Below are 27414 nucleotides of genomic sequence, written 5' to 3'. Positions count from 1 at the left end.
CATGCACGATAAATCTGACGTGAAATCATAATCATAAAAGCAATTAGCTGACCCTGCGCCACTCGTCCTTGGACATGACAGTGAGAATTCATACAGAGTCCTCTAAGGAGGATGGCTGCCGGGTTGGGCGAGGAGAGGAAAAAGTGCAACACAGCAACAATAAAACTGAGGGCCCTTCTTGTATCATTAACCACCGAAACAAACAGTGCATGATGCACAATGAGTGTTGCGAGAAACAGAGAATTGAGCTTTTACGCTTTTCAAAGAGAAAAGTTCACTGAAACAAGCTGTGGTGGGCAGATGTTTCACATGTAAATCTATGGGCATGGGAAATTAAACACAATGATGTCATGAAATTATCATTTGGCCACAATAAAAAAATACAGTTTGTAGATCACGAAGAGTTGACTTATTTCAAATGAAACAGGACAGCATGAATATGAATGTCCCACACGCCTTTGTTCTGTGCTTCTGCAGAACATGCAGCAGGTTTAGAGTCACATGTGACAGGATACTAAATCTATTGACTGCGAGATGGCAGGTGATCAGATTTATTCGACTTTTCCCTTTCAAGGAGTGTGTTAGAATCTGAAAAATCTCTCTTCACACACTCTCACATGCACACACACATCGTTTCTCGCCATCACTTCCCACCGAGTAATTACAGCAAGGCCGAAACTAGTGGCTGCCACCTAGTGACCGTCTTCTCCAATAATCATGAAATATCTCTATGGCTCGCGCCCCCACTCGGACCATAACTCTCCTTTACTGCAGACAGCTCCAATAAAGGATTACAATTACAATTAAAGTAATGAGCAAAGAGGAAAAAAGGAAAATCTCAGAGAAGGTTCCCTTGACTAACTAAATGGTAGCCTAGTTTCTTGACAGAATGGAGTTACCATATCAGACTCATTACCGGCTCCCATTTCTTATTCTGCCCTAATAATTAATTTGGGGCGTGTTGAAACCTAGAGTCCTCAAAAATTAAAATAATGGTTTTGAAAGTGATGAATGTGAAATGAATTGAAATATAAATGTTCAAACAAGAGATTAACTTCTTGTTATTCTTGCTTTATGGTGGTGAGGAGGTAAAAAAGTCGAAATCACCTACTGTAAAATATACTATCTTTTCTGTTATTTTTTTCATATGTCACATAATCCAGTGAATGAAAAATGAACATGCAGAGGACACACATTTCAACAAACATATGTTCCATGGGGGAAGTCTTTCAAAAAAATGACTGAGTTAAGACCCGAGAGTAACCTCTTGACTTCCTGGTATCACTGCTGTGTTACATTTGTGCTACACCCACGTATAAGTGAAGTAAAAAAAAAATCTCTTTTTAGCGCTAACATATGAGGAACATCTGTCTGCCTGCGACTCATGGGGCTCAGCAGAAGAGTCGTAAGGGAGAGCGGGGTGAAATGAGGAGAAAAAGAGCCGGAAAGAGGCAACGGGACGACAGCAGTGGCACAACCTTCACATCGCTGGCTGAAACCATTTCTGTTGGCACATCCTCTGCTAACCTGCCAGGTCCCCCGCAACTCCTGCACTTAACACACTATTCTTTTTTTCTCCCTCTATTGTGTGATGGCTATTGCAGAGGGGCTACGGAAATTTGGAGACTGCTGAGCCAAAACAGATCACTTCAAAGCGGCTTATTTAACGCTTGCTAAATTTTTCATCACAGTCGCTTAATATCCTGGGGAAGGGGAGCTTTTGAAGTTGCTGTGAGACCGGGGATGTTCTTCTTACAATTCTTTTCCCCCTCCCATTACCACCCTCCCTATGTTGTATGCAAACCCCTAAACCTAAATACAAACACACTCAGTCAACACTGCATGCACATACAGAGGTGCCAAAATGGTACGGATGCACCACCTGCACAAGTAAAACACACGCAAACAAAAACGCATTTCTTTTAATTTGGGTTATTTTTCAACATGTTGGTAGAAAAGGACAGGCCTGATTCTACAAGGTGTACACTCCTGTAGATCATCTGCACATCCACACACATTTTTTACGCACACCAGAAGAAAAAGTTCCTCCCTTTGTGGGGCGCGTTTACAATCAAAATTAGGGACAATCTGACTAGGGCCTGATTAGTTGCTGCTTCCTTTCTTTGTCATACAGAATAGTAAAATACAAATATATGGTTTTAATAAAGTTAGACCAAACAAATCTTTTTTTTAAAGTGTTTTTTTAATTATAAGGGGTTTTTTTGTATGTATTATATACACAAGATTATTCAGGAAAATAACAAAAATCAGATTAATAGATCATTAAATAATCATAAATGTATTATACAAATGTTTTCTAAAAGATACTAGCTTGTCTTCGAATGTTCCTCGTCTTTATTTTATTATCCAATTTAAATTACAGTTTCTGAAGGAATAAGCGTGGATATATAGCCGTTATTCATTTTTTCATGTCCCTAATAACAGACAAATGAGTGAAAAAAGACTAAATGTAACTTTAAAAATGCAGCTTTTATAATGAAGAAAATACAACACATAGTGTCATATTACAATATTCTCTTACATTACTGGATATTATGTTGAAGTACTTCCTTGTTTCAGAGCTAGCCCTGTTTTCTTTTCATGTGATCAAAGGGGTTTGTGGACAAATAATTATTGTTGTGATCGTTTGGGTGGATTTGAAGGCAGTGAGGACTGAGTGATCTGAGGAGACGAGGACTGAGCGCAGGGTGTCACTGCAGGAAGAGAGCACAAAGACTAGGGAGACACCGGCGAGAGAATGCAAGGGGAAATGGCCATGGCAGTCGTGAAGAAGGTGGGAGAGGGGTGGGGAGGGGTTATAGATGAAGCATGCCGGGGTGAGAGCGAGCAAAGAGCAGCGCCAGAGGCAACAGTAGCGGCTGGCAGTGACTGGTACACCAGTCAACCATGATGGAACACACACTCAAACAGTCTCTCCCTCCCTTTTTTCTCTCTGTAACTGCAGGTCCGGGCCTCCCCCTCTGGCCCGTGTGGTGGCAAAGGCTGTAGCACCGGCCCTTAAGCTAAGGCCCCCTTTTGCCACAGAGGAGAGCCCACACTGTGTGCCAGGGCCTGCTGATCTGGGCGAGGTGAGTCAGAACCTGTTAACATGACTGGTGTCCCCAGCCTGACACACTGGTTTGCTTGACATGCACATGTGCACATAAATGTTCTACAAACGTGTGTGTGTGCTCTCTCTCTCTCTCTCCCCCTCTCTCTCTCTCTCTGCCCTACCAACCCTGCCAGCACTCCCTTTCCTCTCATCCAGATAAAATCCTTTCAGACATAAATTTCAATTATTCACCTCATCCAAATAATGCCATGTGACAAGAATTATCCCTACTGTAATAATCCACTTAACTGGGAAAGAGCAGCTCATCAAAAAGAGAAAGGAGAAAAGGGCTTGGAAGTGAGGGTGGTGGTGGTGCGGGGAGACTTGTCAACTAGTCTCGAATCAGGACCCTCATAACAAGAATTTCGTCCCTTTTTGAGGAGGCAGTCTTGAAGCGCACTGGGATGATGAAATTGAAGTAAATTGAAAGAAAGCCTCGGAGAATGCTCCCACAATCAATAACCCCAGGATTAAATTAGCCTTGGCATGAAGGGATGATGGGGGGAGGATGAAGAGTGAATGGTGGTGAATGACATTGAGACATGTAGACTGAACAATGCAGCACTCCTGTAACCTGGACGCTGTGTCCATACGACGAGAGTCAATGCACCTGGATGTATTCCATCCCACTTAGCGATAAAACAGTCCCGGCTATAACCATTGTCATCACTTTATCCGAGCAGTGTGTAATCAACACTTCCATTCACACATTACTGGGAAATGTATTTACAACTTAGGGAACTTATGAGGAGTCAAGAGACCCTGAGTTAGAGGGGGAACAAGATGTATCAGAATATTTCTTACAACTGAATATTAATATATGCACTGTAATATAGCAATATTTACAGATAGTGGGATGCAAGGAAATACAAATAATGTTATAGCGCAAAGATAACACTACATCTTTACGGATTAATTGGGTAACTTCCTTTAAATCAGTTTTTGAGTAACTATACAAAGTCTACAGTTTTTTGTCTATTGGTGACCTAAAGACTATTGAGAAACTCGGATCCAATTGTAGGTGATGATCCAAATCTTAAAACAATGGGCTAAAAATAAAATAGATATGTATTAAAAGGGCTGTGCTAGCCAGGATTAAAGCAATGATACAGCTAAAATAGACTTTTTATTTTATTCTGAAGACAAGGAACATAGAGTACACTCTCATTATTGACTTGGGGACATCAGAGGGTGCTAAAGTGAATGTCAGCTAATTGGAAGGCTTCACCACTTGATCTCACTGGGGTGTTTAATATCATCTGATAGCGAAGGAAATTATTTTGTTCATAAAAAGATGGGTACCAGTTTCTTTAATTTACTAGATCATAAAAAAGTGGACTGTTTCTCAAATATGTGTTACCAATTGCTTAGTATATCTTGACATACATTCTCTCCAAACAGCTGATTTCATTGGATAGCACACAATCAGTACTTGGTTGATAATCATGGCATGCAACATTCATCAATATTTGAAAGCCATCATTAAATAATACATGGTTTCTTTTTTACATGAGATAAGTGAAATGCGAGTATCATTTGATCTCCCCTGCAATGTATATCTTATACGACTAATATCAATAAGGCATTCTAAAATTAGTTTTCAACATTGTGGTTATCAGTCAAGTCATTCGTATAAAACACTGAGTTCTTACCAGTGCTTCTCTCGGGGGAGCCGCCGTATCGTTTCCGAGCGGAAGGCCAGGCTGAGAAGATAAACAAACACTTGTATTAGAATGCCATCTACTGGAGGAGGGAGGCTAAGCTGCTTTTTTTGAAGCAATGTTCAAATCGCAGCTGTTGTGGAAAGTTACTAAGAAAATTAATCCACAACTGTACTGTACTACAATTTTAAATACATTTACTTGAGTATTTTCATTTTGTGCTATACTTGTACTCCCATACAATTAATAATTTGAGTAACTAGTAACTTCACAGATTTTGATATATAATCACAAAATATAATCAACAGTTATGATGCAATTTCAACTGTAACGATACTAATTATTTGATCATGAGAAGCAAGATATAAAGAACTTCAAATTAGCAGTAGTAAAAAATGTACACATTACTTTACCACTATTATAGTTATTCAAAGAGAACATGCAGTTCTAAAATATAGTAGGCCCTTATTGTGATGCTAATAATGTTGTCTTTCTACTTCAGTAACATTTTTGAGAGCAGACTTAAAGGGTCATTTTACATGATGTATTGATACTTTTACTTGAGTAAAATATTTAAGTACTTCTGCCAGCATAATGACATTTGCTGTGATCATTCATCAATAAATCAATATCACAGATTAATTCTGCGGAAATAAAAATAAAGTTTCAAAAACGAATTTCTAACATACATATTAACGTACATATCGAACAGAATCCGAATACATCAAACTAATTGTCAGTCAAACAGGAAAGTTAAAGACATTGCAACTTACAACTGCTTTATAAAACATTAAGTTAAGTTAGGGGTTAAATAAGTGGTAGATACAGAGTAGTAAATGATATACATCGACATAAGCTCCAAACACGTGCATAAAAGGGAATACATATTTATGGATGTTCTCATGCACCAGTTGATTAATTAGTAAATAAGTAATTGTTATGCAAATGTTAGAATGCCTGACAATCATTCATGAGTTCAGTTCCTTACTTAATTTTCCTTCCTGCTTCATTAGTCTCGTGGTTTAGTCAGTCTGCCTTTTGATGGTTAATGGTTAAACTATGCTCATTTCACTCTGGATAAAATATGATATATGCATTCTGAAATGAACTGGATGTAGAGGCACAGTGTAAAGCTGTCCCTGCATACATACACATATAGTTTCCTTATGTGTATTGTTCTGCCTGTCAACAATGTTAGCAGACGCTCGAGCGATCCACCAGGCTTGTTTGGCTTACAGTGACCTTTACACATCATGTCATTTACTGCACATAATATGACAGAGACAAAAACTACATGTTGAGTTAGAAGGACGTACTAGGCAAGGTCATGTAAAACAGACTAAGCCATATACATTTTAGCATCGTATACTGGAGCAGAATAAAGCAATTTGGCTCTGTGTGTTCACTTTGTCAACACAAGCATGTCTGAACTTTTGAAGCGTTGCAGCAGCTAGCTAGCATGCTAACTAGCAAGTGTTTGCTAACATATTACTAGCAGAGCAGTTATAAAAGTAACTAAAAAGGAAGGCATTCAAGGGTCATGTCATCTAAACACATTATGATGTCGTGTCCAGACAATAGGAGGTGAATGTATTAGTTGCATAAATGTAGACCTGTGTTGAAGGATCAGGTTGCTCGGTGGATGCCATCTTCCTCGTCTTCTTACAGGCTGCTCAAGTGAGCCACTTTCGATTGCTTTTCCTGAAGGATATAAACACTGCATAATCATCACACAAAAAGGAACAGTTTTACTCATTATTACACAAACACTATATTAATTATGACAACAACAAAATGCCGCAGCATGTGTTTTGATTGCTCTCTCAAAAAAACAAGAGAAAAATATAACATTCAGTTTATTAGTTTTGGTCTAAAAATTATATCAAAATGTGTTTTGGACTTCTTTGATTTTCTTGTTATTATATTAAACTCAACTTATATGAAATACTTGATTGTGCTACTAGTACTGTTTGAGCCTACAGCCATTTTTCTTATTATACTATATATGTGGTCTTAGGAAGATTAAACTACCGTTTTAAGAGATCCTCACTTTTCAGCCAAATGGTTAGACAGATTTTTAGGTCTTTTAGGTTTGGTAAAGTTATAAATTCAAAAAACAAAGATGTCAAATGAAAGGTCCTAGAATTTGCTAAGCAAGCACCATATTACAAACTTTGATAAAGTCTTAATAATAATTAGGACAAATATTAATAATAATAATAATAATAATAATAATAATAATAATAATAATAATAATAATAATAATAAAAGCTTTATTGGTCCAGTATTAGCAAATAATATACAAAACAATAACATAGTTATGAAAAACAGACTTTTCCATTGGGCTATTTTTAAGTCCATTTTAATTATATTTAAGGATCACTTTAGGTATGATAAATAATGCAGGGACAGCATTTAATGAAGAGAATTGTTTGAAGATATGTTGTGCATTAGTGGTGCATTCATTTACACAAATCATAATAAATTGAATCAACAGAAAAAGCAGTCAAACTGGGGCACCTGACAGTCTGGGGGCCGTGGAGCAGCCGGCCCTATTATCTGTTTTATAATCCAGCCTTGATTCATAATCTGACTGCTCTAAGAGAATCCTATCAGTTGAGACAGTATGGCTGATATATACCTATACAAGCTATAATAATAATAATTGAACATTAAACTTCATTATCGGCACCAAGTGACACATTAAAAAGAAGTGTAATTAGCTGCACTGACTGTAAAGACGATGCTGTCTTTATGTTTCCCAAGAGAAGTTTACACATTTCAAGTCAGACTCTATGAAGACAGAGGCTGTGTGAAATGTTTTATTATTTATTATATAGTTACTACACCGGTTCAACCTATTTATATAACTGCAAAAGGGAAAATATAACTAAAGTCTTAGTTTATAGTTAATCAGTGTGTTAAGGTGTACAATAATTTGTCTGAGAAGGAAAAGATAGAGCAAAATCTAAAAGCAAGTAGGTAAAAGTCAAACACTGAAGAAGAGATACTAAATGAGTATTAAATGTGATCCAAGCCCAGGCCTGTACATAATGTACATAACTAAGTTGAGATAGAAGAAATGCCACAGAGTTTATGCAGAAAATGAGCTACTACATTATTTCAGTCCATGAAAATATTCAACCAACGAATCGAAACAAAACAGGTCTGCTTTTTGTCCCAATTGTGTGTGTGTTTCTTTTGCACTTTGTCTCAATACTTCTCAAGTTTTATGTACAGCACTTTGAATTGACTTTTAGCTAAATGTGTTAACTAAACTTGCCTTGCCTGGATCAGGTATATCCAGTACTTTTCAGGAGTTTAAGAAAAATGGTAATCATGAGTAGAAATAAAATAAAAGTGGCAAAACAAGGTGTTTAAACAGGAATACCAATAAACATCCTTTGACCTTAAAATGCCAGGGGAAGTGTATTATTCTACACAGGCGTCAGATAATGGTAAGACATTCACATTGTACACCAAGTTGGTATTGTGAAAATAGTGAAGTGAATAGAAAGAAACAAATCTGACCCTGTGTTACCTTCTCCAGAAGGTGGCAGTGAAGCAACACAAACTCAGGACACAAGCTGCCTTTACACCTCAGAGAAGAAGACACTGCCGCGGTTCCGTGTTCGAAACTCGAGACAGGCGAGAACTGTAGTTAGTTTCTGACAGCTTTAAGTTTAGAGAAAGAAGAACAATCCCTTTCTCTATACAAAGCTTAGAATGACAGATAGGAAACCGTGTAGGGTGTGCAATTTCACACGGCAGAAATCATACGGTTTGGTAGTTCCCTCCTTAGATGAGCTGAAAACTAAAGGTGAGTTAATATGGCTTTAATTTGTTAACATGTCTAAAGGCTGAATATCATATCTGGCTCCTATTAACAAGAACTGTATTACACTATACATATTGCTAAGAGAATACTCACAATACGTTTATAAAGCGGTCACTTAGCTTGCTTTGGTCTGTATTTTACTAAACTGGGTTGTTGCTATCTGATCTTCTGATCTGTTTTTGAACACTTTCATTGCCGCCATTTGGATTTTGTTGTAGTTTATTCTTTCTAATCTGTCAGCATCACGAACGAGCTGAGTAGAGCAACATCGTGTTGAAACTTGTAGGAACTAAACATGAAAAAGTCAAGACCTCCCTTCTGTCCTCTCATTCCTGGAATGCTTGTCAGCAGGCGTTGCCCATAGCTATGATAAACCTAAAACACAGGCTTTTCTTTCAAAACCATCTACTATTAATCCTGTAATTCCAGTAGATGCAAAACATGAGCAGTTGTACACATTCCAATGAAATGTGTTGTTACAGGCATTTTGTACCTCCCCTCTCTGAGATCGCCTACCGTAGGCTACACTAAAACAGTTCATCACAAAATAAAGCAGCTCACTGTTGCTCTATTAAATGTGTTTAATGAATCCATTAAATGGTACAGTTTTACTTTCACCACAAGTAGGCTATGCTAAACATGTGAATTCAAAAGTCACAGATTCAGTGGGGACTGTGCTACCACCAGAGCCATGTTCACCCAACCGATTGCCGAATTATAGATTGATCATTAACAAAGAAAATACAAACACTTAAAAAGGGGCCTAATTTTGGATTGGAGCAAACAGCACAATCATTCAACAGCAGTGACTGATATAAGCACAGCTATGGTGAAAGAACAGGTGAGAGCTTAGATGGATTGAGTTGTTTATCAAAGTCGTCGGTATTTGCTTTAGTGCTCTGATAGTAATTTGCTGTGCGATGGTGTATTTTTTGTTACTCCCTAAAATATTTAGCTTATATACAACGCTGGGACTTGGTTGTCCTGATTGTATTTGCTTTGATGTAGACTATAGCAAGTGTATCAAAGTTCTCAGCAATTGTGTTAAAGCATAATCACAAACAATCTTTGATTTCTGTTCTTTCCGCAGGAAGTGAGTCTCTTGGGTTCAGCTCTGCTGAGTCGGTCTCAGTCGTCCTAGAGGATGATGGGACGATAGTAGAGGATCAAGCCTACTTTCTGTGTTTACCTTTGAACACAAAATTCATGCTGTTGCATAAAAAAGAGTCATGGTCTCCAGTTCGCAGAAGTAAGCTTTCTTCTTACTTAAGATAAGATCAGATGTACTTTATTGATCCCACATTGGGAAAACTTCTGAGATTCGTGACAGTCTGAACTAATTCCTATCATTTTTAAATGAAATGCACATCCCTGTGTTCTAATTCATTTTTTATAATAGTGGATGGTGGCACGGCCTGGATGGCCAGAGATTCTATGGTTCTTGATGCCGATACTGTTGACGCCTCCAGTGCTGCAGCACCCTGGTGGAGCCTGGCTCAGCAGCTGAAGCAGGACCTTGCCAGCATCATCCTCATGTCTGAGACAGAGTTACAGGTGCTAGCATTAATACTCTGTAAAAAGCTGAAATATGCCTGAAAGCAAGCATCTCTGTCTTTCCATCTTTATTTGATTGTGTTGTTGGGTCAAATCTGCCACTCATCCGTATGACGTGTGCACTTTACAAATTAAGAAAAAAGAAAATATTTTGGAAGATTTTATCGTTTTAACTTCTCAATTTTTTGTTCTCTTCCTCCTTGTTTTGTTCCACGTTTTTCTATTGCTGTGAACCACCACATACACCAACTGTAGTGCTCTTATAATTAAAGTATGTTATTGCTTTGTGTCACCTCATGTTCCAGACCTTAGTGGATGCCCCATGCCCCGATCTAGCCTTTGCTCTGGGCTTCCAGGAGAAGAAGGCCGAGGACCTTCAGCAGACACTGCAGGGGGTTTTGGACCGACGAGAGGAGGAGAGGCAGTCCAAAGAGTTGCTCCAGCTCTACCTTAAAGCTGCAGAGAAAGAGGAAGGACAACAGAAAGAGTCAAGCCAGGCCAGCCAGGAAGGTAAGTCATTGTGTGGTGGTTTTCATTTTTACAATAAGGAATACCATTGTATTATAATGTCATTCCTGGTTAAACCCTTGAGGTTTCATAGTTTATACTTTGGCTTTCTCCCACTGTGTGATGAGTTGTCTATGTATTTTACATTTTGGTTAAAGGAAGAGAGTATTTCAAAACAATAGTGGCTCTTAAGGAAAACCATAATTTTCTCTACAAATTTATTCCAGCCCCTTTTGATGATCAAATAGTTAAGTTAATTAAAGAATTTTAAAAATGCTCTGAAGTAAATGACAACATTTTTGTCATTTATTTCAGAGCAGAAGCAATTTTATCTGGTGTGTCTGTGTAGAGATGGCTAAGAGAAGAGCTATGCCTTATAGCCACTGGGTGGAACCATTGTTGCAGCTAAATAATCCCACTTTATTTATTCTAGCAATTTCCTTACAAAACAAACAATCCTGAAAGAGAATCCATTTTAATGTGTCAGGGGCTGCAGAAGTGGAGGTGGATGGGATGGAGGTGGACTCTGCATCCGGATTTATATCCAGGACACTGATGGTCCTGAAAGGCAAAACAAGCCCAGAGACCAGACTCTCCACTGAAGATCTGCAGGTAATGCTCTCGGAAACTCAGAACTTCTGCCTTGTGTGCTTTAACATACCCTATTAAGTCTGCTGCTGTGAAATGATAAAGCAATTCCGCAAAAGCTGCAAGTCTTGACACAACCCACTCATACTTTATAAGTGATTACTCTGTTATGAAGTCTCAAAGGGCATTCACTTGAACTAAAAATGCTAGGCTAATATTTTGTCATCCTCCTTTTAAATATACAAAGAAAGCTAACTATTAGAAGCACCTGTCACTGATATACAGTCCAATGCACAGACACCACTAACTACTCCCTCGGCTCTGCTTCCCCAGTGTCAACAAAAATATTTTAAGAGTCACAAAGGATAGGATTTAATACAGGGATGTCTGATTGGATTGGATAATCCAATATAAATGATCTGTTTTCCAATATTTTAAATGAAGCCTCCTAATGTGTTTTTAGATGGTAGTTACCAGAGGGGTAGAAGCAATGGAGCAGGTGCTGGGTTGGGACAGAACGAGGACGTCTGCGCTGCTGCAGGCCTGTGAAGCAGAGCTGACCGGACGTCTCCAGCAGGTTCAGGCCGTGCAGTCTATCAGGAGCAACGCACAGCTGGACAGCAGTGTGCATAGCGCAGAGGAAGCTGCAAAAACGCCAGCCCAAGGCAGCAACTAGGCCGAGGCTTTACTTGAGAAGAGACTGATAAGTATTCACACCACCTGCCTCAGGGTCAGAAGAATGGGATATAACCTATACTCATAATATCCATAATGCTGGAATCCATGAATGTTAATGATTGCTTTACTTAGTGAGAACTTGCCAATCACTTGAATTATTTTGCCTCAAGCTGAAGCATTTTGCACAAGTCATGTTCATCAAAGAGATGCTGGCGCTAACCACTGGCTTCAGCCGTTTATTTACTCCCCATTGTGATTAGTGTCATGCTGTGAAATGAATCACCGGTCAACATATCCATCACAAGTTAAAGCTAGTTTAGCTTGACATTAAGACTCGAAACAGGGATATAGCTTGCCTCGCTCCATCCAAAGGTAAGAAATTACAGCTACAAGCCCCTGGTAAGCTCACTTTTAAAATATGTGTTCTTCCTGTAGTCCCTGCTGGATGCCTGGCAATATCACTGCGGTGACAAATCTCCAGGAATCAACTGCGGGTGAACGGCAAGAAATAGCCCTGCAAATAACTCCACATAGTCTGATTGTTGTTTGATTTAACAATTGAAATATCACGTGCTAAGTATGAGCTTTAAGGGGTGCTTAAACATTAGGCAGATTTTGTTCAATTCAGAGCCAGGCTATCTCTTTGCCCCTGTCCTGAGTCCTTATGATAAACTTTGCTTATGCCAGACACTTTTTTTTAGGGGATAGGCATGAGAGTCGTATCAAACTTCTCGTATAAGTCTTGTTGATAGTATTTTTCCCAAAATGTTTAATCAATCCTCTAAGGTTATTCCAAAGAATCAGCGTTCCAGTATCATTGTTTACATTCAGCTCTCTCTTAAAAACTGATACTGCAACTGGAAAGTCTACAACATATTTTATTTTAAATGGATAAATATGTGTCAGAAATGTACTTGCTTTAGTTAGAGAAACCCTGTGGAACTCCAATATATGGTGAATAAAAGTTTTATTTATGTCAGTTGAAAGAATTAATGTTCTATCATTACATTTTCATTTTAATCTTTATTGGATCTTTTTGGAAATTCAGACAGTGGGTTCTTATTTACAGGCAGACCCTCCATTTTAAATGCACCTCCAGGAAAATCTTAGAATAGAACAATTTCTAAATTGTTGTGAAGATATTTAGATAACAGGTTTCTCTTTTCATTTTGCTAACATCAACAGTTTTATGAATAAGCACCTAAATGTGGTATTTCCTTTTCCAATTTTTACCACATCCTTCTTCATGGGCACCTTGGTTTAAATTGTCATCATAAACGCATATTTGACCACACTCCCCATGAATGGCACATACTACATTACATTGCAGACAGACTTTGTTGGCAGAAAACCAGATATAGTTAGATAAAAGCTTAAATTGAATGGGGTACGCAGACTAACTCCTCAATATAACGTGAAAAAGTAGGACAAGATGTAAGATGATATTACTTCATACATGAAAGCTTCACTGAACACATTATGGGTACAATGGCTTCATCTTTGGGCTCATTTAAGACCTACTGTTATATACTACTGGCTGTGTGGTGTAAGATGGTGTGTGCAGGTCTTTGTGACTCATAGGCCATGTAGAAGATAGCCTTTGTTATGCATGTCATTTCATCAAAGCTCTCTTTAACAATGAATACAGATGATGGCGGAAGGATCATCTTTTTGTACTTTAGCATAAAATAAAGAGGAAAGTAGTGCATTCTCATCAAGATCTGTCATTAACTCCAAAAGTAAGCCGTCACTTTGTTTTACAACACTTATACAACATTTATACTTTGTATTTATTTCAAACATGCAATTAGAATGGAATTTGCATGAGTGTACATTATGTGATTTAAGGTGCCTTTTATAAACATGTTGAATGGTGGTAGGAGGGATTTAAATAAAACAGCCCTGAATTTGACAGTACTTTTGTCCTTCATTATTCATTAAATATATTAAATGCATGCCGAAATGTGCACTGATCATTCTCACAAACAAAAATCTGTTTACATGTATCCAGTCATCCTTTACTTAACCATTAAGTACCTATTCAGATAACATATTCTGCCATGGAGCCAAGATGGAGAGCCAAAAAAAAGGTTACACGTGAAGAAAAATAGCCAGCAGACAAAAAACATACAGAGTGAAACCAAAAAATAGCTCTTCAAAATAAAAATAAAAAGCTAGGACCCTTTTATTGAGAACATGAAATAAATGCTAAATGCTTTTCCATAGACATTAAGAAAACACTGTAGAACAAAATGACAGTTCAGCATCCCTGTATCTCTCTTTTCAAAAATAGTAGGTTCATGCACACATTGTATCGTTGTGAACAACATGGTGATGGGCATGTTAGCTTTAAGCCAACTGGCGGCATGCTGCAGCTAGATATTTTCCAAAAGTTGGTTAATGGGTTTCATGGTGTGCGTAATTCCTGTCGTATTGGCTCCAACTAGGCTGAATAGTTAGAAGAGAGTGGGGTGCGAGAGAGGTCGATTGCGCATGGGTAACACTGTTTTGGTAGATTGGATTATAGTGCTCAAGTAACAACTGGAGTTTTTTTCTGTGTAAGCACCCGGTCGCCCTGGGGACTGTCTAGGCATTTCATGCTGGAAACAAACCATATCCCATGTGATCAGATGAGTTTCAGACAAGACTTGTTGACCTGAGGCTTTTGATTCTGTTGGGTTGCAAATGTCAAGGTGATGTATGGGTCAGTACGCACCTCACTAAGTTATGTTGGCCTTCGAAGTCCAAAGTATGTTAGCAGTGAAACAGAGCAGTCAAAGTTAATATTATGAGCTTTTTACAAAGTCATAAGTTCACAGAGAAGTGGCGTTGGCTTATTCCGAGTGACCAGAAGAACATGAATAAAACTCGGAGTGTAAATCAACACAAATGCTTTTCTTTCTCATCGCGGCACATTCAGGTGTGCTCTTTAGCCCCACTTGTGGGCCAGAGATGGAGAAAATGTTAGCGGGGGAATGGAAAAGTGTCAATTGAGAGGCAATTTCATGGGACTGAAGAACCCAATAATGACTGTTTTGATAGAGGAGTAGAGCTGGGATTGCTGAGAACAAGCTGCATAATGTATGAAGGTTAAATGACTAGCAGTCATCGCTCCTTAGATAAGACGTGCTGACGTCCTATATGCTGCACGGAATTGATTTGTTATTTCTGCCCGAGCATTAAAATGTGTTTCTGTCTTCAGCAGGAAAAATGCAGAATGGTTTGAATTAAGCTACAGTATAATGTGTGAATGAATGCTTACTCGTTGTGTATGCATTCTTGTCTGATAACATGTGGCTAAAGGGCTGTATGGTATGGTCAAAACACTTACATTAGCGTATTTGAATGTGTTTCTAAGTGTTCTTTTATTCCCACAAGCAACCAAACAATGAAATGCTAATTCAAAAGTAGTTAAAAGAGGATTGTGCAGGTGACATTACAACAGCATCTCAGCCAACAAAGAATAACACATTCCCAATAACAGTGGAAATGACATCCAATCAATGAGATTCCTTGATATTTGGTGATTATCATAAAGATAATGCTTCATGCTTGAACACAAAATCAAAGCTTCAACACTACACACCAGTTATTTTAAGTTGCCACAATGTAAAAGTCACTGTGTAAAATGTTTGGATAGCATTTATGGTCCCACAAAATGTTCATGTCAACAAGCCGTCAGGATTCAGTCTTAATGCTGGTATACTTGATTTTCCATCCCTTGTTCTTCCCACTAGAGTCCGATCTGAATGCAACATGCACTTGGTAACTTCCTGTGTCAAACCGACCGGGTGCCATTGATCCACAAAAGGGTCCATACTCTTGTCCAGCTGTTGAAATCTTGGAGGAAAAAAAAGGGGGAACATCAAGTAAGAAGATTCATTAAAGCCATGGACGATTTATGTCCACCCAAACTTAATTATGTAGGAAACGGCATGCTCATGAAGTATATCACCCGAGGAGGACAAGTCTGTAACAAACTGCCTTCACGGGCATGAGGAGGAATACATTGCTCATTTATCTCCCTGCATGTTCTGAAGTCACTGAACTAACCTTCAGCATATCGTACGGACAAGGGACATCCGAGTGTCCCTCTATGTCAAAGGGCTCTAGGAAGTCCAGGATTATTCTGTAGCCCTCTGGCAGACTTATGGTGTGGTCACACTGACTCATGGGGTGATAGGGGTTCGGGTAACCCGGACTGGTCAGTACCCCGGACAGCGAGGTCAACACCTGGCTGAGGCATGGCACTGCATGGAAGACTCACATTTTAAAGCATGTTTTAGATATTGTGCCCAGTTCTCAGTGTCCCAGCCCTAGTATTTTACTTGGAATACTGATGAACAATGTATGTGCAACAACACAGAACTAGCTATGATAAAGTTCTTGTAAGGAAGAAAATAACTATTTTGTGCCAATTGGGACATTCACTGGCATAATAAAAAATGGGATTCATTTAAGTTTGCATTATTGCCCCGGCAATGGTGCAGATGATGTTAACAAATGAGTTTTGCAAAGAGGCTGAGTTCCTATAATTCATACAATTAGTACAATCTGTAGGCAGATAATCATTTTTGTCTATTCATTGCATGATTTGTTTTGTCAACCTTTTTCCTGTGGCAAAGAATAATAATTTGAGGCACATCAACTGGTAATTGTGATTAATTACCTAGTGTCAGTACACTATTGTGCTGCACACAGGTATCAATTTTGAATGCCATTCTGAGGTTGCTTTTCCCTTAGGAATCGACAGTAATTAACCTTGCCTTCAACCAGCTGGCAGAGATCAACTACTTTATGCATCAGTGTGCCATTTCAATCTGAAATAAGTTAGCACAGGCCAGCTATGATAAAACGAAATCCAATATAGAAATCTATCAACTGTGTGCCCTGCTCGAAATGTCAGAAAATAGTTTTTCGAAGATTTGTTCAGCAGTATTGTGAAATATTGCGAACATTTTGAAAGAGAAACGGCTTTTTTTCAAATAATTATCTTTAATTACACTTTGCAATAAAGCAGTGTGATCTCATTTTCCTCCACACTTCAGGGGAAAGTCTGAAATTTCTATTAAACACCTCGATACCACAGGAACAAATTGTGCCAAATGAAAGAATTTGATTATATAATCAACAAACAATGTGGAAATGTAGTATTTTGAAACCAAATAAATCAATCAGAAGTCAATGCACACTAGTGGAAATTGCTTTACTTACTTCAATATCTGCTGTGTCTGATCAGAGTAGTGTATTTAGCTCGAGAAATCACATAAAGAGATCAATCTAGTCGTATGTTATGTGACAATCCCTTAGCACTGAAGCAAGATATACAGCTTTTGACCCTTTGATTGAGCTCAGATGAACATGCCTCTTGAGCTTTTGGCTGCAGGGCTCTTACCTGTGCAGGATCTGTTGTCGTCATGGAGAAGGTATCCTTGTCTGCATGTGCAGTAATATCCGCCGATGTAATTGTGGCAAAAATGATCACAAACCTTCTCCCCATCTATCTTCGACACACACTCATTGATATCTGTAGGAGACAGAGAGGTAACACAGTACATGTGTTACTTTCAAGTATTCCTAAGATGTGACTAAACTTAGTGAGATAGTGACTGTTTTTTTTAAATTGCATTTTTCTGGAGAGGTTGTGTCTCCACAGCAATTTAGGCTGACAATGGATGGGTCTGAATTGGCTCAACACTAGAAGACATAAATAAAAGGTGCTGCAAAAGGTAGTTTAAATTGTAACATTTTTAATTGCATGACAACAGATACTAGTGACTACTTCTGATTTTAGAGTCACACTTCAATCCGAAAAAAAGGAACCTAGAGATAAAAAGGGTATGTTGTGAACTATTTCAGGAAGATAATTACAATGTTTTGTTCGTACATAAGGGATGCAAAAAAAAATAGGAAGTGCTTCTGAATCTACTATAACGCCTGCAGTTTTATTCCTTATATAGATAGCTGTATTTAAATTAAGTATTAAAGTGTTTCATTAACAGTGTTTGCTATTGCTTCGTCACTAATGCATTTCTGTTGTTAGTAGCCTCTTTGTTTTTAAATCAGAATTTACATACAATACATGTGATAATATAATCCTGCCTTACATCTTTAGAAAGTCCATTGCACATTGCTTGGTGCAATTACAGCCAATAAAAATGTATCTACCTTGTGGCAACAAATGTCACTTTTCTGCATCACCTTCTGAGGTGTAAAACGCTTGGAAGCCCGTGAATCGGCCCTCGTTAGAGTAGTCACTCCTAAAGACCACTGACATTTGGCGCCCAGCTGACAGGATGATGGTGTTCCTCGGGCTGCTTTCATAGTTCTTCTCCTCCTCTCCGCAGAAACGCAAGGTTTCGTTTCCCTCCGCCAAAACCTGGTTTGACACGGCAGAGGCTGTTTAAGGATCATGCTACTGACAGTGGTTGAGGAAGAGCTCAGACCTTTTTCTTAAGTAGCAAAGTGTAGGTGTTTATGAGCATAAAAAGCCCATTTCAGCATTGCATTTATTTTGATCATTCTGTAATTTTAATAACACTGCTGTTAGATTTCGTAACATAAAATAAATATATTATCGTGTATTAACTATTTGTTTATATTTTGGATTGGATAATCATTTGTATCTTTCAAGTAAACAGTAACTACAGCTTTTATATAAATGTATACAAATAAAAAGGCAAATATTGGCTTAAAAAAGATGTAGAAGTATAAAGCAGAATAAAATGGAAATACTCCAGTTAAGTGTAAAGTCCTCAATATAGAATTAGTAGTACTTCTACTAAGGTACACTACTTGAGTAAATGTACCTGGCTACATAATCCAGTACAGATACTGGGATTTGTAGTTTCAGCAGTATAATACCTGGATGTAGTCATATTCACACTGGTGTGAAGGCTCCATGCTGAAGTGGCTGAAGTAGAGTTTGACCCTGTGGCCCTCTGGGACAGAGATGTTCCGCACTATGAGCTGGTTGTCAGGGTATGGCTGGGGGAAGTTGGGGGAGGTGAAGCTGCCATATAACCCTGTCATTTCCACACTCAGTGAGACACGGAGGAGGGAAAATAGGACAAATACACAGTACCCACTGGGCAAAATTAGGTGTGATGGCAGCAGGTTTAAGGAATATTTAGCACAAATAAATGTTAACTGAGACTCACCTGGTCATGTTGGCTTCACAGTCCCCAGATATATTTGCAGGTTTTGAAGTGGTTCACCCTCAGTGATCCAAGGGTAAATGAACCCAAGCTGTCCTGGCCGGCCGACATGTATGTAAACAAAGTGAGACAGGCACATGATCATTTTGTCATCATTCCCCACCCCCCTTTAGGCACAGAAATATATCAACACAAAAAAACCCTACATTTATTATATTCTCTTAAACTCATTTTCTTACCACGATTTACAACTACTTACAAAAACAGTAAGGAAGACTGAAAGCACTTACTCTGGTGTCTACATTCAATCAAATGAAACACTATTTAGACCTTTTTGTGTGACCAATTTTTGTCACCTTTCATTGGTAACATATGAAGAATTTGATTTATAAAAATGGCTTTAACATGAACAACTTAGAGGAGATATGTCTAAACATGAAGTGCCCTGTAAAACCTGATGCTGATCGGATCAGACTCGTGCTGCTAATTATATCAGACCTTGCTCTTATGGCTGCTGAGCAGTAAAGCTGTTGAATAAAAGCCTCAGGAAAAAGTGGGCTGGCTCCAACCTTTCACTTAGACCTTTTACAACCATATTGTGACCAGCAAGGTGTTTTTTTTAACCAACAAAAATATATGTGTACATATTTACTAATGTTAATAATAACAAATACATGTAGCTCATCCTCACAGAAATGAAGGAAATCCATAAATACAGTATAGGCCATTTTTTAAAAATAAAATAAAAAATTGAACCCAGAAATAAAGAAGGTCTAGGGACCCCCACATGAAGCAGTCCCCCCCCATCCCCCCAGGTTTGGACAACAGAGAACCCAACACAACACATGTGAACTTTGAATCATCATGTGGTTGGCGGTTCGTCTCCATGCGAACACACACTCCCTGGAATGTGTGTGTGAATGGGTAAATGAAAGGAAATTGTGAAGCACTTTATCTGTAAAGGTAGAAAAGCGCTATGAGTGCAGTCCATTTACCATAATTACTATTACAGGGACAGAACCACACTGTTGTGATACATCAACAACATTTCAAGTCAATGAGACCAGACAGCATCATGATTTTTTTTGTACATTTCGGCTAAATGCCGAATTGTAAAGGTTTTAATAACAAGGGAATTGCAGTTTAGAAGCTATCTCCCTAACGCTGAAGCTCTAATAGCTAGTATTTGAAGTAAATTACAATAATTATCGACATGAACATCAATGGGTTTTTTCTCGTTATAGATGACCTCTCTGATGGAACTCTTTTAACCTTTCTCTTTTCACCTGATTCACTGATGGCAGATGTTCTCCTCTTGTATATCATCCAGCTGCCACTCAGGCATTGATGCTCCAGCTGAAATCACACCCTCTGACAACCCAAAAAAACATTTATGGAAAAAATATGTGTAATAGAAAAACAGTGAATGATAATAATTGTAATGCTCATTCAGAAACAGGAAATATGTGTTGTTCCTGGAAGTGGACATTAATGTAAAGCTCCTGAGAAACTCTTTCTTTTTCGTTATCAAGTTCATTTTCCATAATTGCTTTTAAACATACCCCAACCAGTTTAACAGTTTGGTACAAAGATATCTTCTCTTGACTCCCTTGCGAAAGAATATGTGCTGTTCTAACCTTCTGGTCATCTTTTTAAAGTTGATTGACCTCCACCATAGTCTAGAGTACTAATTCGGCAAAGATTTGAACTCCTAGCGTGATGTTGAAGTTTGATTTGAAGGATTTTATGTGCCCTCTCTGCACCTTCCAAAGAGTGGCATAGGCATAAGTATTACTAGTCACTCCTGTGGTGGCTGTCAGACAAATCGGGGCCTATGGGACCACCTACACAGCTATGTTCTTTATATTCACAAAGTACCAGTCCCTCAATAAAAGTCTCACCTTGTGGAACCAGGTGGAACATGTTGTTTTGCTGGAGATGCCCATCTATTGTTCAAGAAACCTAAGGTGATCGACTGACCTACTACACAACACAGTTCAATATCCTTTCTCTTCATTTCATTATTGCTCCTACAAGTCATCTCTCTCATTGGTAACATGTCGAATGGTATGTCCATAATGAACATTCTCATGGCATAGAGAATCATTTTGTGTTCCTTTGTTGGATCCCAGTGATGCAGCACTCTCCTGCTTGAAGGGCTTGATTAAAAGTGAAGTGTTCTCATCATCTGATTCACAAGCTTAATCAGGGGGAGTGTGTTATCTGGTTGGTTACAAACATCTGCATTGCCAGTATTTTGAACAGGTTAAGTTTTGAATCATCAATGGCCCCTAAATTCTGTTTGGTTTCCCAACCACAAAAAGGACCTGCTAAATATATATATATTTTAAAGTTTTCTGTTATTAAATAACTGAACCATGCACCCAAATCAAATGTGAACAAATTCCCTGAAGGCAGTGTTCAAGGGCTCCCCTTGTTAAGGCTAGGGCTACATTCTAAATGTCACTTCAGCGATTGGCACTGAAATGCCAAATCTGTAGTAATTAGAAGCTGCAAAAAGCAGATCATTCAAAATGTACTTCTTGTTTGCTGTATTGACTGACTTGATGGATGGGTTATCTGCACTGCAGTATTTTCTAAACTGAAGAAAATTCAACATAACCCTCGGAAATGCCTTCAGCTGCTAATAAAAGCACCTTTTCCATTGCTTAGCTGCCCTGCTTGTTAAACTTTCACACCCTAAATTCATACCTTACCTTGCACTCTAAGGTCATACCTTTCACAAGCTTATAGGTCATTGTATAAGGTGTGACAAACCTTTCATTTTACTGTTGACAGCTGTGGACTGGAGGCAGAATTCAATCATACAGGCGATAATGAACGAAAGCATACAGTAGGCACACATCAATAAAAAAAATACAATGAACCAAAAGTAAGAATATACAAATATAATTGTAAATTAATATTGTGCATTTCAATTCTTGGTTCTGAATTAGAACAGGTCTCTTCGGAGGCTGAGAAAGACTGACTGGAGCTTAACTATAAACATTTAATGAATTGCAACTAGGTGTTCATTCAAAAAAAGGAGATGGATGTAAGGCACTAAACTACATTTCTATGATTCCTGATATCAGCTGATGGAACCATCAATTCAAGCTGCAGTGCTCCAAATTTCCAGCTATGGACGAACGTTTTCTATCAGTATAGACCTGCTTTTCAATCCACAATTAATAACATTATGTGTGGTGGATGTACCCTTTAAAAAAGTTTGTTCGACTGCTAAGATTTTTTTCAGAATTGGAATGCATTCAAGAGATTTAACTGCAGTTTGTTTGGTATGTTTGTGATTCAATTTAAATGTAAAACATGTTAATACACTTTTAAAATAACCATACATTGAATCTGAATGTGAAAAGCTGTGCCCTGTGTTAAATAGTGAGTATATATGTACATTAAATCAGGCAACTCTGAATGCCCTCCTCAATGCAAAAAACAAGCAAACATTATAAATGCTTCAGAGGCTAATGAATACCGGGACAAGCATTGTACATGTGCACCGTGACCAAAGCACATTTGCAATTCTTAACTTAGTAGCGTGTTTCTGCATGTAACAGACATTTTCCCCACAAACACGTAGCTGAGCTGGCACACAAAACGTAGCTACAGTGACACAAGTCGCAGGTTGTTTTGATTTCAGCATGATCAAATCTTGAATCTCCATGAGCGCAAGACACAGGCTGTCCTCATAGTGCTGCTTCACCTGCTTGCTGTACCATGCCATCATTAAATAAAGAATAAGCCACCTGACATAAATTTAAAAGACGAAAGGACTTTGGCAGTAGCTGGAGAGGCAACAAAAGATGCAGGAAGAGAGAGAGCTTCAAATCAACATCTATTAAGATGCTGGAAGGAGTCAGGAGCAACATTTACATATCTCTGTGAACATCTCTAACTAGAAAAAAATACTCCCAGTCAAGCTGGTCTATTTACCCTCACAACGACATCCTTCTGCCATCCTCATCCTCTTTTTCTGATAACTTGCTGCAATCACTGTGTTCTCAACCACTAATACGCTGCAAACTGTAATTAAGGACTTGAATAAGTGGGGATGTGTCATTTTAGCAGAACACCGAGCAATAATATAGAGTTAATCCCCTATAATTTGCTTGTCTAATGTAGTCGATACAATAGGGCTCGTCTTTAACAGCACACCTGCCGCAAAAAAAGAGAGTTTATAAGCAATACTGCCATACATGTCTCTAAGAATCAAGTACCTATACTCATTTATCAATGTCTGAACTTTAAATGCTGAAATTTTGCTGGCAGGAACATCCACATTAATTCACAGAACAAGAACAACTATGTTCGAATGTTGCTGCCACTCGGGAGACTTGCTCTCTGTCACTTGCCTTGAGGCCAGATGTTCATGAGTAAAAGAAACAGAATTGATTGAATGCCGTGAACATAGCCTATATTAACATATTTCTTTGTTCTGTGGGGAGCAGCGGGCTCAGTTAAATGTTTCCATTAACACTTCCATTGTTATTGCTTAATGTGCGTGGGCACAGAGAAAACATTGAGTGGCACAAAAACAAAAATACACCTGGAAATGTCTCAAAGCAATTTCTTGCTAAAGACTCATTTCAATCCCCTGCATGCTTTGAGCACAGGGAGCTTTCAGAGAAAAGGACATAGCGAAAATGGTAATCGCAAATAAATGCAGAGAATAAATGTTACTGGTGCTTGTGCTGGAATCTTTGTGGGCGTAGTCAATGTTAAAAGAGATACACAGGGGGAAATCCGCCCAAATCATCGGACAAAACAGTATTTAATTTTAAAAACATGAGGGTTTTAGTCAAGGCTTGCCAGTTTTATTTAAAAATCATGTTTCATACAGAAGGTAGCTTTAAGTGGCTGAACATATATTATATATATATTTACAGATAAATAAAAATGGACTATACAAATATAAAAGATTAATAAATCCAGGCCAAGGTTGTTAGGCTTCTAAATATTTGTGGTTATTTTCATGTTTCAAACAAGACCAAATCCTTTGTTTTCTTTACTGATGGAGCATACTGGTAATTCTGCAAATGTCATTGGAATAATTTGGCAAAAAACCACAAGTGTACTTCTTAAGTAAATGTAGTTTATTATGTTAAAGGTATGTTAATGAATGTCTTATCCAGTTTCACAAACAAACTATCCTAATAAACCTGAATTTATAAATAACAATCGGATCAAACATGTTTTTAAGGTTGAAAGACAGCCTTTAACTTTTGAGTAGTTGTGTTTACAAATCCACAGAATTATGTTAACAAGTTTTGTATTGTTTCACTTAAGGATGATTGCAGTGACAGAGCAAAGTGTCCCAGATGCTAGACCCACATGTTCAGAGTGTAATTTATCGCTCATTCTGGTTCCTAGCATCCCCAGATGCTAATGATAAAGAACGGCTCCTGATGAATTGATGTTAAGTCTTTTTGTGCTGGATTTCATCCCTGACGTCAGGCCTATTACTCTTTCGATTTGGCCCAGCTTGGCTCTTTTTCACAGATAACAAATGCGGTCATTTCCTTGCTAATTCAAACAGCCCCAGGATTTAGCAATTCAGTGGACTGCCATAAGGCGGTAAAGCATTCACTGATGTTGGAGCGAACAGGCAATGATGAGAAATGGCACACAGGTGCTGCTTCTGCCCCTGAATCCTTTACTTCATTATGGTGCCTCGGCTCAGTGCCATCACGCTTTTTCCTCCATTAGGTTTCAAACAGCTCTCTTTCACAAAAGCAATGAATTAAAATTGAAGGCTAGGAGGTCATTTGTAACTTGCTTACCCTAAACAACTTTTACAGAAAGTGCCTTGAAGATAAAAATGAGTCGCTATGAAGTTAAAGTCAGCAGTGAAAATGTATTTTAATAACATAATACATCTACTCATTGTGAACATACCCATGCTACTGATGTAAAACTATATTATAGTGCTGAAAGGCCATGACTCAATAAATCCAGTAAGGATATTAATGGGGGGTTTCTTCTTGTATAATTGATTAAACATTTTCAGGTCTGTTAGGCATGAGAAAAATGATGGTCAGCCTGAACATTAAACATGGATTTCCGATATGAGTAATGGCACGACTCTCTCCTCTGCAGCAGCGGGGACTTCACATGCTATTTATAAACGAAAACCATCACTGTCACCCGTAATGCTGTGGTAACATTTTGAATCTTTTTGTGTGAGTGTGTGTGTTTCTATGCATAGCGGCCATTTGACAAATCAGATTTTTTTGTTGTTAAAGCAACTGCAATTAGGTGTAATGCCATCCCACAAGGGGCCAATTGTACCGAAAATAGTCTTAAGCAGCACTACATACTGGGGGAAAATAACATTACTTGAGCTCCTCATCTGCTGCTGTGGCAACACTTCTCTTACAGGTGCAAAGGCTTAGCCAAAGGAAGATCACAGGATTGTTACCCCTACAATTAGAGACCCATATTGCACACATCACACATCATACAGAATGCTGGAGTATTTAATCAAGACAGCCAATATCATCTTGTGGCTTTTTTAAGTCTCTTTCTGAAATCCTTTTCTTTTAATGACACTATCAACACAAGTGGCTCGAGGTCATGAGTCTGATGCTAAGTGCTAAAGAACTGTCACACCGCTCCGACCACTATATCGCAATGGATACCTCAATCGAGGTTTAGCAAGCTGCAAACAAGTTTAAGATAAGATGGTTTTTGTTTTTTACTTTAAGCACAATTTGTATTTTTAAACCATTTCCTTCACTACTTTCTCTGAGTTCTGTCCTGGGTAGTCCTCTGTAGACTGTGGGGGTGGTGGGAGACAGGAGAATGGGAGCCACGCTGTCCTCCCTGCTGGACAATGTGTACCACTCCCTCCAGGACACCCTGACTGCACTGTGCAGCTCCTTCAGTGACAGGCTGCTGGAACTGCAACCACTGCTGTGGTGTCTCAAAGAGAGATACTTCAAAACCTTTTAACACAAAGAGACCAACCATTTGCTCGGACCACACATTCTCACAGAAAGAGTTCAAAACAAAAAAAAGTGATGAGATTAGTTGTCAGAGTGGAGAGTCATTCATTTGATCAACGAAGCATGGAACAATTAGTCTTTACATGTATTGCACTGCCATCTAAAGTACAGCACCACCCACACACCATTGCACCAAAGCCTCTGCTCTGCTGACTATATATTACTCATAACTGTGTATTTAAAAAACTGTATACACAGTGTTCTATAAAGTGATCCTATTGATTTTTGGTCTGTTAAGTTTAAGATGGCCCCTGCCTGCAAAATTAGAATATAACCTGCTGAGCAATTTGAGGTTGATTTGCCATCAAAATAGTTACAGCTCACAGGTCTAAAATCAGGCTTTGTTCATAAGTGAAGGGTGTCATAAACTGCAAATGACAAAGTACAATGTCTCACAAATGGACGTTTCTCCCTCTGACTCTTTGTTGTTGGGTGGCAATTCAGAAGATGTTGTTTTTCAGATCTAAAGCCCATATATTGGTAAGATGAGTTCACACAGTCATCAGCACACTCAACTGCTAGTTTTACTAAAAGGTCAGATGATTTTAGGCCAGGGTGGCCTTGAGGTCTGAAAATGGGAAACATATACTTCATTGTACCTGCTTTGATACGGCCACTGACCTGTGTTGCAAGTCAACTAAATAAATAAATAATTCCAAAACATATTCAACTTCATGTTGCCTTACAGTGTGACTGGAAGGTCAGTTTGTGAAGATATAAATGTCCTTCTCAGGATTTATTGTGATGTATTTGGTGTTACACTTTCCTTTCATTTGGCGCCATTATTAGGTGGAATATTTATTTTTCCTTAGACTTCTAGGTTCAAGAACATATACATCATACCTACTACATGTGAGCATTGTCATATTGCCAGTGTTAGCATTTAGCTCAAAGCACAGTTATGCTTTAAATCAGCCTCACATCGCTATCATGGTTGTAGACTCTTGTTTCAACATATTCAGGAGAATAAAGTCAAAACTTCCTCAAACGTGTATTCTTATTTACTCTTTTAACTGGTGCTCCTAATTACACAGTGAAGGAAAAAGAGGTACTTGTCATCGCATGCACCCTAATGAGCCTTAGTTTAAGACATCTGATATAGAAGATTGCTACTTTTGCTACAATAAATGTAACCTGCGGTTAGCGTTCTACAGCACTTTAAGGTCATCATTTACTAAATCTTTGAAACCCTATGTTTTGCTTTCTCACCACAGACCTGCCCAGCTTCCCAAAGTAGTGCCATCCGGAATAAACAGTGTGCTGCATCCCTGAAGCCCTTCCTCGCGCTGGTGACAGC

General features: G+C 38.5%; 3 protein-coding genes across 4 annotated transcripts in view; 1 reads left to right on the top strand and 2 right to left on the bottom strand.

Annotated features, from left to right (window-relative positions):
- pex14 (peroxisomal biogenesis factor 14) overlaps positions 1 to 6458 on the bottom strand; it is a 44498-nt gene extending 38040 nt beyond the window's left edge. For both annotated transcript variants that reach the window (XM_063880843.1, XM_063880852.1), the window contains exons 1-2: positions 6387 to 6458; positions 4765 to 4815 (exon numbers count right to left, since the gene is read on the bottom strand). In XM_063880843.1, the coding sequence (XP_063736913.1) occupies positions 4765 to 4815; positions 6387 to 6422 (87 nt within the window). In that variant the 5' untranslated portion in view covers positions 6423 to 6458. The remainder of the gene's footprint in view (positions 1 to 4764; positions 4816 to 6386) is intronic.
- Positions 6459 to 8367: 1909 nt separating this feature from the next.
- dffa (DNA fragmentation factor, alpha polypeptide) lies at positions 8368 to 13850 on the top strand. Its single transcript, XM_063880874.1, has 6 exons — positions 8368 to 8593; positions 9702 to 9860; positions 10011 to 10165; positions 10471 to 10675; positions 11160 to 11284; positions 11724 to 13850. Exons 1-6 carry the CDS (start codon positions 8500 to 8502, stop codon positions 11934 to 11936), a joined length of 951 nt encoding a protein of 316 aa, XP_063736944.1. The 5' UTR covers positions 8368 to 8499; the 3' UTR covers positions 11937 to 13850.
- Positions 13851 to 15284: 1434 nt separating this feature from the next.
- On the bottom strand, positions 15285 to 19192 carry masp2 (MBL associated serine protease 2). Its single transcript, XM_063880886.1, has 6 exons — positions 19099 to 19192; positions 18803 to 19025; positions 18140 to 18317; positions 17334 to 17465; positions 15992 to 16188; positions 15285 to 15778 (listed from the first exon to the last, which is right to left on the bottom strand). Exons 1-6 carry the CDS (start codon positions 19104 to 19106, stop codon positions 15617 to 15619), a joined length of 900 nt encoding a protein of 299 aa, XP_063736956.1. The 5' UTR covers positions 19107 to 19192; the 3' UTR covers positions 15285 to 15616.
- Positions 19193 to 27414: the final 8222 nt, after the last annotated feature.

Source organism: Eleginops maclovinus, chromosome 1 (genome assembly GCF_036324505.1).
Source record: "Eleginops maclovinus isolate JMC-PN-2008 ecotype Puerto Natales chromosome 1, JC_Emac_rtc_rv5, whole genome shotgun sequence".
Classification (NCBI taxonomy): Eukaryota; Metazoa; Chordata; class Actinopteri; order Perciformes; family Eleginopidae; genus Eleginops; species Eleginops maclovinus.
This window is presented reverse-complemented; position numbering and strand designations above follow the sequence as displayed.